The 15,499-nt window shown below is 25.5% G+C and overlaps 2 protein-coding genes across 3 annotated transcripts; both read right to left on the bottom strand.

The window, feature by feature from the left end:
• Nucleotides 1-72: 72 nt before the first annotated feature.
• On the bottom strand, nucleotides 73-7,112 carry LOC141532892 (sorbitol dehydrogenase). Its single transcript, XM_074251493.1, has 7 exons — nucleotides 6,973-7,112; nucleotides 5,989-6,022; nucleotides 3,547-3,707; nucleotides 3,301-3,464; nucleotides 1,813-1,997; nucleotides 1,237-1,537; nucleotides 73-498 (listed from the first exon to the last, which is right to left on the bottom strand). Exons 1-7 carry the CDS (start codon nucleotides 7,024-7,026, stop codon nucleotides 345-347), a joined length of 1,053 nt encoding a protein of 350 aa, XP_074107594.1. The 5' UTR covers nucleotides 7,027-7,112; the 3' UTR covers nucleotides 73-344.
• Riok2 (RIO kinase 2) lies at nucleotides 6,972-15,211 on the bottom strand. 2 transcript variants are annotated; one of them, XM_074251472.1, is made up of 4 exons: nucleotides 15,020-15,211; nucleotides 14,801-14,942; nucleotides 11,967-14,203; nucleotides 6,972-7,399 (listed from the first exon to the last, which is right to left on the bottom strand). In XM_074251472.1, the coding sequence occupies exons 1-3, from the start codon at nucleotides 15,083-15,085 to the stop codon at nucleotides 12,909-12,911; spliced, it is 1,503 nt and encodes a 500-aa protein (XP_074107573.1). In that variant the 5' UTR covers nucleotides 15,086-15,211; the 3' UTR covers nucleotides 6,972-7,399; nucleotides 11,967-12,908. The 2 variants fall into 2 exon arrangements, with proteins under 2 accessions (XP_074107573.1, XP_074107581.1); XM_074251480.1 differs by having other exon boundaries at nucleotides 6,972-7,362.
• Nucleotides 15,212-15,499: the final 288 nt, after the last annotated feature.

Genomic DNA, 15,499 nt, shown 5'->3' with positions numbered 1-15,499 from the left:
TTTTTAAGTACTTAACTATTTTTTGGTAATTTATTAGTTGTCATATATTTACTTCATTAAAAATCTAAAAAGTATTTTATAAAAATTTTTTTATTAACAATAATAATCTACAGAAATATAATCAAATTTTCTGAATAAATTTATCACAAATAAGTATTTATCTGAATCAATACTTGAATATAACAGGAATTTGTTTTACGTATATATAGATTCACAAAAAATTACGATTTTATACAACTTTAACAGCATTTTTAAGTTTTCATTCTTGATAAATCTTACACTTCCATCAATTTATTAAAAATTTGTTGATAAGAAAATAATTTATTGTCGGCGAAAATTTTTATTTACTTGCAGTGAATCATAACTTTAATAGCTCCACTTGCTGGTGTTTTAGCAGCATTAAAAGCATCAACTGTTTGCTCCATGGTAAAGTTATGTGTGATTAATGGTTTAACATTAACCTTGCCAGAAGCTATAAGAGCCAATGCATCAGGATAGCTGTAAAATACAATATTATTTATTTAGTTTTTTTTTATTAAACTGTTTACTAAAAATTATTCCAAAAAGTTTAATCAATCTACTGACTTCTTCATCTTCAGACTCAAGAATTCTTTGATACTGCTATCAGCAGGCTTTTGATAATTTTTTTATTAATGAAATTATAATTCAAAAAAAATCGCACTAATAGTTTTTCTCATCTTCGAAATGTGGAATTTTTATTTTAATTTTTTTTGTAATAATTTTGTCGATTAAAATTGTAAAATGTCTGCTAATTAAATTTTTATAGAATACTTAAAATTCTAAACATAATATTTATGATACAGAAGTTAGCTGACAACTGTCAATTTTTTAAATTTTTATAACAAATCAATTATAATACAGAAAAATTTTTTTTTTAAATTTCCACTAATAACTTTTTTTTTAATTTTCACATGTGAAATTTTTTTATAATAATTAATAATAATAATGGTTTTATTTGTATCACATAGACAGTGTTTTACAAAAATAATTTTCCAAATAGAAAGATAAGCAGCGCAATCATTCTATTTGGCTTAATTTATGTGGTATTTTTTTAATAATAATTTAATTGTCGTAAAATTCTAAAAAAATATTTGATATCAATTAACTTTTAAGTATCATTAATATTTAGTATGAAAATAATTGTTAAATAATGATAGCATATAGCTAAAAAAAAATCAAGATCCTAAATTAACTAAAAAAATAAACAAAACATACGCATTGACATATCGGAAGACTCCACGAATATCAACTTCTCGCACCAAAGCATTAATCAATGGAATTTTAATTTCTGGGGCGCCCATTCCGACTAAAACAGCAACACCACCAGATTTAGTAGCTAAAATTGCAAGACGAATACAGGACTCAGCACCAGAAGCATCAATAGTTTTATCCGGTTCACAGCCAAACGCTTCATGAATCATCTTGACAGTGCCTTCTTCTTTCATGTCTTTTTTTAGTAAGACAGTCTTGTTTGCACCCAGCTCTTTTGCAATATTCAGCCGTTGTGCGACTAAATCTGAAATTCATTATTTACTGTTTAATTATCATACATTTTACATATTTTATATTATGTAATAAAGATAGACGAAAATTAAACAAACGATAACTGACTTTCTGTGACTTATGTAATATTACGGTTAGTCTTTTCTTAATCTTTTAACTGGGCAATAAAAACTTAAGCGGTATTTAAAAATTTATTGCGCAATTTAAAGCTTAACAGAGCTCAATGATAAATGATAAAGAGATGAAAGGATTATTAATTATTATGTAGGCTATTAAGATTAAACGTACCAGTAATTACTATCATACTAGCACCCATCGCTTTGGCAACTAATAAACTAACTAAGCCGATTGGTCCAGCACCCATTATCAGAACTTTAGATCCAATTGTAATGTTTGCACGCTTACAAGCATGGACACCCACGGCCAAAGGTTCCATCATTGCTCCTTCTTCGTTACTAACATTGTCTGGTAATCTGAAAATATTTCATCAGTTAGTAATAATATTTTTAAGTAAAATAATTTTTTAACAATATTTGTTGTGTCAAATTTATAATTTCAAGGAAAAAAAAAATATAATAATAAACTAGCAACCTTGCAGTCAATATATGATTGCTCTGACTTGTGAACGATGAATAAATAAAATTTTGCTCTATTAAATAATGACTTTTGTTAAATTGCACTGTATGTTTTTAACTATGCTTTAAATTTAAAATTTTAAAGATATAAGCTCATTCTGATGTTACACTCATCAAGAACTTTCATTTGAGTACCCACATGCATTTTTGACATATTTTTCATATATAGATATATATAATATACATAAATATATAAAATATATGAAAAATTGATGTGGGTACTCAAATGAAAGGTCTCGATGAGTGTAATGTCGGGGTGAGCTTATATCTTTAAAAATTTCAATAGGTCACGAGGTGCAAGGTTATTTCTTAATTATGTATCTACAAATAGAACATTTTCGAATGCAGCTTAAATGTATCATTAAATTTTTATCTCTTAATTATGATTATGTATATCAAGTTTAAACTGTTCATAAGCATCATATGAAATCCAATTAAAAAATTAAATTCCTTTTAATACTCCTGAATATTTTAAATATTTTTTAATTTCTTCTTTTATAAAAAATTAACAATGTCAATCGTTTTGAATTATTTTGTCTAACCAGGATTTTTACATTATTTTTTACTAAAAATTTAATACATGATCCTAAGATAAATTTTTAAACTACAAACTTAAAATAATTTATTGATTTAAAAAAAAAAAAAATTTAAAAAAACATGAAGATTATTTAAACTATATAAGCATAAATCCTTCTAATGCTAACCATGAAATTATGGATAAAGAAATAAAAAAAAATAAAAAAGTGTTATAGTCATTAATCATTATCTAAGTCCCTCATTCAACATTGCTGATAATAAGACAATTGTACATATTCATTAAATTTATTCTCTATTTAATAATTTACTGATCCCACTTAAATACTTAATTTTTGTTAAAATTATTCATTAATCTACCGAATCAATAAAAATATTTTACTTATGATTATTTAAAAAAAAATAAATTATTATTTTAATGAGCTGCATTGGATTATAATAATTATGCAATTGCATTATCAATAATTTTGATTGATTGATCGGATCTTTTGAATGAATAATTAAAAAAAAAAAATTTATCGGCTCAATAAACAGTATCGTGATATATACGTCTTATAGTGACCTTAGATAAAATTTTCAAAATAATATTTTGAAAATAAACATTTACTTGAAGCAAAAGTCTGCTGCGTGTTTGTAATAACGACGAAGGCTACCATGTACAGGCGGTGTAGCGCAGAAAATCATATCTTTGCATAAATTATAGCGCCCTTCTTTGCAAAATTGACATCTTCTGCAAGGTACACCAGGCTCGATGGCTACGCGATCGCCCACCTGTGAATAAAAAGTTAAAATAAATTTTTATTTAAATAATTATAAAATAGAATAATAATTAATAATTAAAAAAATAACAAACCTTTAAATTTTTTACATCTTTTCCGACTTTAACGACTACTCCCGACGACTCATGACCTATTATCATTGGTTTTTCCACAACAAAGTCACCTATTCTTCCGTTCACCAGATAATGAACGTCCGAGCCGCATATTCCCACACAGGCCATTTCCATAAGTGCTTCTGCAATTATTTTCATGAAATTTAATTACAACTATTATCATTTTCATAGTAAAGATTTATTTAATATTGGAGATTGAATATAATTGAATAATTGTAATAGAAACTTCTAAAAATAACTACTGTAACTATTCTAATGCATTTGATAATGAAAACGATAATTTAAACATATTAACAAGGACACTCGTGCATTCTCAAAGTGTCATTTATTATGTTACATACTGTATCTTGCATCACGTGCAACAGGTTCAATTACTGCGATTGAAAGTAAAAAATAACACCAACGCGATGAGTCTCCGCGAATAACTTTTGTTAATTTTGTAGCATCATTTTTAGAGGATTATTTTATTATTCATTCTTTTTATTTATGTAATTTTAATGAAACTAAAGTTGGCCGATGTCTAAAAATTGTCATACTTTTTTTTTTATACAATAACTGTATTTTTGTTTAACAAAATACGATTTTTAAATAAATTTTTTTTTATCTGAATTGAAGTAGAATTTTTTAAATTTTTATTAAGGGCCAGTTTTTTAATCCGGGATAAAATTTTATTCAATGCTAAAATATACTTATATATTTTAGGTACATAGATATACTGACAATAATAATTGAATAAAATTTGGAAAACTGGCTCTAAGTATTTATTTTACATCTTAAAGTCATTCAAAAATAAAAACATTTAAATTCAGTCTAGTTTGTAAAAATTAATTTATATTTTCTGTAGTTATTACATTTTTTTTAATAAAAATAATACAAAATTCATATGATACTGAAATTAAGAGACATCTGATAATTTTTAGAATTTTTTTAACATATAAATTGTAGCAAGAGAAATTTATTCAGAAAATTTCATATTTAAAAGCTCTAAAAAATTATAAAAATAATTTTCTATACCTAGTTTTTGAAGAAATTGAAGAAAAATCAAAAAATTGTCAAGTCTGTTAAGGTAAAAGATCCAGTAATTGACACTTGCAATTTTATTTTAATTAAAAAACACAAATCAACTCTGATAAATTAATAAATATAATTTTTTAGTTTCAATTTTAAGATAATTGATTTTTTGAGAACATTTTTTTTTTTTTTATTAGAATAAAATTTCAAATGTCAAACAACTAGGCCAGTGTCAATAACCAGGTCTTATACCTTAGTTTCAGCGTCATAAAATTAAAAAAAAATTGTATTAAAGTAATTTAATAAATTTGTAAGTGTTTAAAAAATAAATGTTTTACAATGATAAAAACTACTTCAATAAAATGATAATTTTACGTAATTTCAAAACTGTCATTTAATAATTATATCAGTCAATGTAAATGATTGCAACAATAAATTCATTGATCGCCAAAAAATTTTTAAATATATCAAAGAAAAGTTTTTAAAATCAATTTCGTGTCTAGTAAATTTAATGAAAATAAAGTTAGCTGACATTTCAAAATTTTTAGAAATTTTTTATTGAAAAAATTTCAAAAAAAAATTCACTTGTAAAAAATTTGATAAACTGTAGGTGCGATTTAAAAAAAATTTTTTTGAGTTTAAATTTAATAAATTAATTAAAATCAAAAAATTAAAAATTTCAGCTAACTTAAATGACATGTAATTTTAATACTTTTAATGTTTTTTTTTGTTAAAATTTTTTATTAAAAAACTGTAAATTTTTTTCATAAACTAAAAATTAAAAATAATATTTTTGTGAAATTAGAAGTTAAAAAATAATTCAATTTTAAATTACAATTCAATGGAAAAAATTTTTTTAAATTTATCATACTGAATTTAACAGGCATTTAAAAATTTTTTAACTGTTAAATTATAATGATAAAAATTATACTGAAATTGAAAGACATTTAATGATTTTTAGAAAATTTTTAACTAATAAATTATAGCAAGAAAAATTAAGAAATAAAATTCCATCTTTAAAAACTTTAAAAAATTGTAACTGCAGTTTTTTTAAAAATAATTTTCTAGACCTAATTTATTATTCAAATAAAAATAAAAAAATTGTTAAGTGCCTTTCAATTTTAATGTAATTAAAAAGTTAGTAAAAAAAATTTCACAAGTAAAAATAAAAAAAAATAAGTGCGAATTTTTACAAATATTTTTTTTTTAAATAATTAATTAGTTATAAAAATGTCAAGAAGTTTTACATGACTGCTAATTTCAGAATGATAATAAATCACACAGACATAATATAACAAATAAATTGTTTTAATAAACTTAAAATTTTAATTATCTTTATGATAATGATTAAAAAAATGATTTATGAAAAAGTAAACACAATAAATTATTTACCATCATCATTTGGTTCTTCAATCGGAGTGTTTTCCTAAAAGTAATTAAAAATCGATAAATAATGTATGAGAATATTTACGTAACAAAAAAAATAAACATTTGCTAAATTATAAATTCATATTTTTTATGTACAATCGATCGCACCGCGACAGAGTACATAAAAGCTCAGGGTCATTACTCGTATGACCGGCTGAATGAATGTCAAAGTACAGTCGAGTGTGAATGTGACATAAGAGCATGAAAATATATATGTATATGATACGTGTACATACGGGTAAGACTTGTGCGCGATTGTACTTACTCACAATACGCCCGCCATCCTAAAACTCCGTTATACTACTTGCCACGTTTACCGAAAAAAATTACTGAAGCGAAATTATATAAATAAAATTTGCAATTTTAATTTTTTAATATCTACATGTTTAACAAAATAAATTATCACAAAAAAAAAAAAATAAATTATGGCAAAAAAAAATTTATAAAAAAAAACTGACATTTAGAAATTTTAAAAAACTACAAGTGCAATTTTTTTAAAATAATTTTTTGGAGCAAATTAAAAAAAAAAAATTCAAAAATTATCAAGTGACAGCTAACTTTAATGTCATAAAAACGTTTACTTATTATTTTTCAAATAATTTCTAAGTTAATTAATTAAATAAAATCAAAAAAAATTTTTTTAATTTATTCAAAAAATGAATTAAAATATCATTTAAATAAAAAAAATTTTTTTACACATTCATGTAATAAATGACTGCTGATAGTTTTATTAAAAATAAATAAAAATCCTTTAAATAAATAAGAAGTGTCTATTCAAACGTTAAAAATTCCTGATAAATCCACCCTTATATAAGGGAATATAAGGGCCTTTACTTTCATCCAGCGTGGATTTAAGGGTCTTACATTCACGCGGCGTGGATTTATCAGGACTTTTTTACGTACGAATAGACATATTCAAATGAATAATGTAAAGTAAAAAAAACTAACCAATCGTAAATCGTTGATCCCATAAAGTACTGCAGTAAGGTTTGCTTTTTCCATTGTAAAATATGTTTATATTTTCACCGTCTTGCTGATGAAACAGTTTTCAACTGAGGTATGTTGTGAAAAACAATCGTTTTATATAGAGCCGTGAAAACGCACTGACTGAATACTCGAGCAATTGGTTAGCTGGTGGATCTGTCGGTTAACTGACTGTTGATTTTTGTAGCAATGTTGGAATGAGCTTCGAGAGCCCCGGGGTGACTTAATTACGTCTTTACTTAATGCTCGATATATTATGTTTATCGTCAATGCAGTATATGGCAACAAATTTGTTTTGCAATTTAATTTTAAAAATAAATGATTAAATCGTTCTGTTATCATGTTTTAATTCCGCTGTAATTGAAATTGTTTTTTTCTTTTTCTGTATTATCTACAGTTTTTGGAAAAAAAAAAAAAAAACTTATGCAGGAAGTAAATGTAATACTGTCAATTGATAATTTTATAGAAAAATCGATTATCAATGCATTGATTTTTTTTTAATTTACATTTCCTACTTTATCTATCGCAATAAAATAATTATTATTTTATTTAAAGTTGATGTTAATCCTTGAATAATAAACTTAAGAAATGTTACGTTACTGGTATGTATACAAAAGAATTGCGGGAAATAAAATAAAATAAAAATATTGTAACTATTTTTTCCATTTAATTACTAAAAAAATTAAAAATTGATCGAATGAAAAAATGATATTTCCTGTACTTAATCTTAAGGATCATTTTGGTTTGTAACTTGAAAAAACTACTTTTTTAAATTTTTTGAAAATACATATATCTACAAGTACTGTGTTTAAATTTTAAAGTTATCGGACTACTGTAACTATATTATTTTACGGATTGAAAAAGGATGTTCAAGTGGAAGAAAATCAAATTTTTAAAAAGCTAAAGGAATTTTGTATGGGCCGGCATTGCTGATAGACTTCAGCTAAGATTTTGTTTTTCAATTAAAAAAACTTTAAATGCGTTCATCTTAGAACTATGTTTTTCTGGCTTACGTACATGATATCTCCGGAATGACTAGCCCGAATTCAATTAAATTTAAACCACTTATTCTATATAGTAGTAGCTATTGCATCAGCTACAATCAAATTAAAATTTTGATTTTTACTAATTTTTTAGGACTAAAAACTGTGAAAAAAAGACTCATTTTTCAGTTTTTTTAAATGTCTACAATTTTATTACTTATCAATAAATATTAATCTCCGTAGCTGATGCAATAACTGCTTACATATCGAAGGTAAATAATTTTGGTTTTTGTGTTTTAGATGAGCCATTATGAAGTTATCATGTACGTCAGCGACATACCAACTTTTGGAGAAATTCCGTTCACTCGTTACTTATTCATAAAAAAAAATAAAGTTAGATTTTTTTGTATTGTTTATGAGTCAATGTTTTGAGCTGAATAAATTTTATATCAATATTTATAGCAGTTTCTGCGTAAGTAATCAAAACTACATGAACATTGGCTTTTTTTCGAGCGCTGGAATCAGAATGACCTGAATTAAATAAATTAATAATAATTCGATAAAATTTGGAAGAAAATTAGAAAATTTTTTGTATGAATAAAAAATAAAACTATTCTTATATATAAATAGTAATATACTTAATTAAAAAATCTATTAAAAAATCTACAGATTCAGTAGAATCTGGCGCCAAGTTCCGTTCAAAAATTCCGTTGTAAACGGAGCGCCAGACTACCGACTGTGTTTACTGTAAGCAGAATGGTATTTCGAGGTTGCAAAATTTTATTTAATTATATGGTACTCCTTTTTCCAAAATGATATATCATAAAAGTAAGTCATACTCTATTTTACTGACATTAATTAATTATAATCAATTATAACATTTAATTCACTTAAAATTATTAAATTTTATCAGCACAAACTATAGTAAGCCCAGAAATTTCGATCCTGACTTTTTTTTCATGGAGAAAAGTCACCGCCACAGACTAGATAAAATAAAAATGTGTAGTAATCTTACTATAGATACGCAACTACACTGAAAAAAGTTAATTCACAGCTTGCATCTATAACCACCAGAGTGCACTGGAATTATTTCTACATAAACTGTAGATTCAACGGGATAGCTCACTGAAGTGAGAACCCCAAATTTTTTTCTTTTAATTTTTGATTTTTTTTTTTTATCACGTTTTCAGCTTTTCGTTTGTTCTTTATTACACTCTCAACATTTGATCGTTCTCCATTTATTTATTTTAAAAAGAATTTATTAATAATGTACCTTTAAGTTAGCCCCCCTGTCGCATTTTTTAATATTTTGGTAGCAATTTGGGTCATCAAGCCTCTATTTTTGATTGTTCATGTATATTTAACATTTGTTCCTACTTCACATTTTTTATTTGTTGTTTAATTAACATTTTTAATTGGCTGTATGTATGCATTCTAAATATTTGCACTGCGCATGCGTCAACTTTACGTATATAGACTTTTAGCGCGGTCTTTTGAAAATTATAGTGACAAGCACATCTCATGTGTAAAAAATTAAAAAATTTACGAGTGTAATTTTTTAGGAATTACTATTTAATTAATTCAAATAATTAAAAAAATTGTTAGATGTCAGCCAATATCAATGTCATTAAGTAAATAAATAAATAACTAATAAATATTCATTTCATTCTAAATTTTTTAAAAATATCGAGAGAATTGTTAATCAATGCATGTACATTTTTTTATTTTCATCAATTCTATTTTCATGAATACTACGAAGTATTTAAAAAAAAAAAAAAAAAAAAATCCATAACAATTAACAACAAATTTCAATACTTTATTAAAATAAAACTTATTATAAAATTATTAAAAACTACACGTTGTCCTTTTATCTTGTGACCTCTATAATTGAAATTACAAGAAAAATACACTTACTCTAATCACTGTGCTGGTCAATATAATTTTCAAAAGTCCGCGCTGAAAGTCTAAACGTAAAGTTGACGCATACGCAGTGCAAATATTTAAAATACAAATATTCAGCTTATTAAAAATGTTAATTAAACAAGAAATAAACAATTTGAAGTTGGAACAAAGGTTTTTTGTACATGAACAATCATAAACAGAGGTTATTCCCATTGGATAGTGTACCATTCTATGATTTTGTGGTCGTTGCCGATAGGTTGCATTGTTATCCAATCAAGTGGATTTCAAATAATTGTAATCTTTAGGTGAAATTGTAATCTTACAATTATGCGCATGGTGTATTCTGTCATTTACTTACAACAATGTCATAATAACAATAACACTAATAATAAAAATTATGAGACTGAAATTAATTATATCGGTAATACCAAATTGAGGTTAAAAATATCATTATCATTATTATTACTGAATGAATTATTGTTATTATTAAATTAATGTGTATTAGAGTATTAAATCCAAATCAACAACTTTTTAATTCAAAAAAATTTTTAAATTTTTACTGTATATAAATAAAAATGTAAAATCCTATTAATAAGATAGTTAATCGCTTTTTACCGCGAAGTTTACGCGGATCAGTCACGTTAAGTTTTTTAATGCTACTAGCTACTATGAGAGAAACAGAATTTCAATATTTTTATTAGGATTTGATTATCAAAATTAACGAATAAACAACCTATCATATTAGAATAACTATGCCTGCATTAATTTATTCATTTATGAATTTTCAATTTTGCGCGGGAAAAATTTAATTTTGAAATTAAGAATGTTAAAATACTTTATAAATACAAAATTTCTAGAACATACTATCAAACAACTTCATATGTGGATGATTTTCAAACCTATTCTTTCTATTGAATTTCATTTATTAACTAGACTAAATATACAACAGGCTAAAGATTGTTTGAGTTTTACTTTCTTCCTTCAGGCCAGCAGTTCAAGATTTAGGCAATTCTCATTGGATAGTGTACACATTCTACGACTTTGTAGTCGTTGCCTGTAGGTGGCATTGTTATTCAATCGAGCGGATTTCGAATAATTGTAATTTTTAGGCCATAGGTATTACAATTATGCGTATGATGCATTGTCCCTTTTATTAACAATAATGTCATTGTAACAATAACAATAATAATCATTATAAAAATGAAATTTATTATATCTGTAATGATAAATTGATGTTAGAAGTATCATTATCATTGTTTATCATTACCAAAATAATTATTGTTATTGTTAAATTAATGTGTAGTAGAGCATTAAATCTAGATTAACAACTTTTTTAATTCAAAAAAATGTTAAACTTTAACTATATATACATAAAAAATTTAAAATCCCCATTGATAAGCTAGTTAATTGATTGAAACCGAAGAGTTTATACGGGTCAGTCACGTTAAGTTTTTTAATGCTACTAGCTACTATGAGAGAAACAGAATTTTAATTTTTTTGTTGGGATTTGATTTTCAAAATTAACGAACAAATAACCTTTTATATGATAATAGCTTTACCTGCATTAATTAATTTATTTACATATTTCTAATTTTGCGCGGGAAAAGTTCAATTTTAAAATTAAGAATGTATTAAGAGGCGAGCAAAAAATTACACTTAACAAAAAGATATGAAATCCGAACAAAAACAGTTTCACTGTTAAAAATTGCGCTAAGTCTACGTTCATAAAACTCATCTCAATAACATCTGCACTTTGCAAAAAAAAATAAGACTCGTTACAATAATTTTCATTCTATACAAAAAAAAGTTAAATACAAAAAAATACCAAGAAACCGTCATAATGTTGAAAAAATTAAAAAAAATTTGTTGAAAATTTAAAAATTAAGAAAAATTTTTTTATCGTACTTGGCGCGCGTCATTGAGTACCCCAAATTTTTTCGGACGAATTTCAACCCGAAAAAAACGATTTCGCTTGAATTTATGTAATGTAAATATGTATAATTATATATATATATATATATATATATATATTATATCTTATCAGCTCTAATTATATAATATATGATTTCATACATTGTTATGTTTATAGATTCACATCATTGAAGTATACTCAACGAATTAAAAACACTGCTTACTGGATTAATATCAGTTTCAGTGAAAAAATCCGTTTCGAAAATTTTTTACAGATTTTTAGTGAAAATATCTGTCAATATGGTAGTCTGGTGAAGATATCTGAAATAACACAAAATTTTTTAATTCAATTTTTTTCAGTTCCGTCATTAAGCTTTCATGAAGAAACTTGATCATGCTTCGTTTAATTGTAATTAACACATTTTGATTGGCAATCACACCGCATTTTCTCAATTTAGTCGGCAATACGTTCTATTTTTTAGTCAACTCAATTTTCACAGTGATTCCACGAGAGAGTCAACGTATGCAAGCGTATTCACTTGTAAGCAAATTGCATAACCGAACAGGAGAGGGCGTTTTATTGAAATCATAAACGATGTGCGGAGAATTTAAAAATTTCAAATAAAATACGTATGCCATGTTGATTTTACCTAACTTTTGTTAAACGTATCATAAAATAATATTTCATTAATTACATTTATGCATTTTATAGGTTGACTTACTTATAAATGTTGAAACATTAAAAGGATGTTCATGTATCCTGAAAAAATGTGGGGTACTCAATGACGCGCGCCAAGTACGATAAAAAAATTTTTTCTTAATTTTTAAATTTTCAACAAATTTTTTTTAATTTTTTCAACATTATGACGGTTTCTTGGTATTTTTTTGTATTTAACTTTTTTTTGTATAGATTGAAAATTATTGTAACGAGTCTTATTTTTTTTTGCAAAGTGCAGATGTTATTGAGATGAGTTTTATGAACGTGGACTTGGCGCAATTTTTAACAGTGAAACTGTTTTTGTTCGGATAAATATTACCCGAGCAATTAATATTAAATATGTATTTATTTAATAAAAAAAATTAAATAGAAAAATTCTATTTATCTTAATCTCCCCAAACACCGCCGTCAGTATACTGCTTAATAGTATCACGATTATCACGTCTCTGCCGAGTAGTCGTACTGGCTTCTCCTTTGGCCAAAACTCTTCTCGACTGTCCGTGACGCTCTCGTTTTTTCAGCGACTGCTTCACCCGTTGCTTAATCACCGCTGGATCAATGGTCGAGGTAGTACTCCATGTACTGTGACTATCAAATCGCGACTCGCGGTCGTCTTCAAAAAGATCTGGAACTTCATCAGCTCGCTCACTTTCTTCTTGATCAATCATTTGTATCCTCAGTTTATCACTTAAATCTTTCACCACGCTTTCATTTAATTGATCAGATAATTTACTATCAACATCTAAATTAGTATCGTCTTCATTAACATGATTATCGGATAGAATATTTATTTTTTCATTTAAATCTTTAGCAACACTTTCATTTACTTGATTACGTAGTAATTGAATTTCAGTGATTGAATCTAAAGGTTTCTCTTCTTTTGATTCATCATCATCATCATTATTTTCATCAGAATCTTCATCTTCATCAATCTGTCCCATCTCAACGAGTAAGTCCTTCTCCATTTGTCTCGTCAGCCCACTGGCTTTTACTTCAGCATCAATGCAGCCTTCTCTGCAGATGTCCTTGAAGGAAGGATATAATTCGCTCTCGTAGCCAAATTTTCTTTTGAAGAAACTTCTGACACAATTAACATCACGCTCAAAAAAATACTCGGCGTTGATATGTTCAGTAGAAACCATTTGAGGAAAATCAATAATAATCGGTTTTCCTTCATCCGTCACCATGATGTTGAATTCATTGAAATCTCCATGAATTACTCCATGGTTCCCAAATCTGACTATCAAATTCATAAGTTCGTCGTATAACTCATCTGGATTTTCGATTTCATTAATTGTACACAGTGGATATCCATTTACCAACTCCATTACAACACAGTGTCGATTAAAGTCAATGGGTTTTGGGACTGGAAAGCCACGATCTTCAAGAGCTTTCATGTAAGCGAATTCACGAGTTGCTGATATCCGGGACAAATATAACCAAGACATTGATTTACGATTCTGGTGATAATCACGTTTACCTTTGATGTTGCGGAAACATGTACGACCAAGACGATGCAATTTTAAACAGAGTGGATTACCATCTTTGTCGGCTACTACGTAAATGTTTGATTCTTTTCCCACACCTATTTGATTGCCGAATGATGATAGTACTTCACGCGTTGTCAAAACTTTTAAAGCCAGGTAATCGTATCCTGCATTAGTTAGACGGTAGCCATCATCTAGAAATAATTTATTGTTAATATACTATTTTTTATGATTTTTATGACATTAACAGAAATCTGTCAATTTTTTGGATTTTTATAGTGAGTTTTAAGTTTTTTCATTTTTTTTTTTTTTTTTTTTTTAATTATTAAATCGGACAAAAAATAAATTTTTTTTTAATTGCATTTAAAGTTTTTCAAGTTTTTTACAAATCAAATTTTTAAAAAAATTTTATTTTGTAATAATTTTGTCAATAAAAAAAATTATAAAAATTTTTAAATGTCAGCTAACTTAATTTTCATAAAATTAACAGCAAATATTTGATAATTTTAAGAAATTTTTTAACAACTAAACTATGACAAAAAAAATTGACATTTAAAAATCAAAAAATATAAAAAATGCAATTTTTTAAAAATAATTTTTTTGAACAAATTTTTTTTTTTTTTAATAAAATTAAAAAATGGTCAAGAGGCTGCTAACTTTAATGTTATATTTTAATAACTACTTAATCAATATAAAAAAATATCCACATCTAGAAATTTAAAAGAACTACAAGTATTTTTTTTTTTTTTTAATTAATAATCTGAAATAATTGAATTTTTGAAAATACTTACAATGTCTTCCACGTTCATAACTAACTAATTTATGTTTTGACAATTCGCGTAATATTTTGCTGACACCACCATGCTTTAAATTAGCAATTTGAGCAGCCAGCATTGCAGGAACCAGCTCATGATTTTTCATACCCATTTCAATCTATAAACAATATATTTTTCAGTAATTGGATGATCACAAAATAGAAAAGTATAAATAATGTTAAAAAAAATACTTACAGCGGTCAAAACGCGAAAATCTTCCGAAGAAAGATATCGTAGCATAACTACGTCAAGTTTACCCATTTTATATTATTTATTAATAAACAAGTAGATCAAATATTTTCAGGTAATATTTGGAAATAAAAAAGATCTCTTTGGAATTTAAAAAAAACGTGTTATGAACATGTGTTATGTGGTGAAAACATGGACACGATAGGGTCTCTAGTTTGCATGAATAAAAATGGTGATCGAATTGATAGTAAGAGACATCTGGCGAGAATTAATGTTTTTTTTTTTCAAGCTTAACTTTAAAATATTTAAAAAAAATTAATTTTTTATGGTAATTAATTTTTCATAATTTCTCATGTAGAAGATTTGAAAAATTAGTGCAATTTTTTATAAACATTTTTCTCAAAAATATTTATATTTAACTATTTTCTATTCATAAATTGAATTTTTTTGTTGATTTGGCGCGCAAACTTTTTTTTTATTTTTTAT

The sequence above is a fragment of the Cotesia typhae genome, unplaced genomic scaffold, assembly GCF_013202065.1.
Source record: "Cotesia typhae breed Kobodo isofemale line unplaced genomic scaffold, CoteBio_Ctyphae contig_122, whole genome shotgun sequence".
Classification (NCBI taxonomy): Eukaryota; Metazoa; Arthropoda; class Insecta; order Hymenoptera; family Braconidae; genus Cotesia; species Cotesia typhae.
The sequence above is the reverse complement of the archived record's forward strand: the minus strand, read 5'-3'. Positions and strand labels throughout refer to the sequence as shown.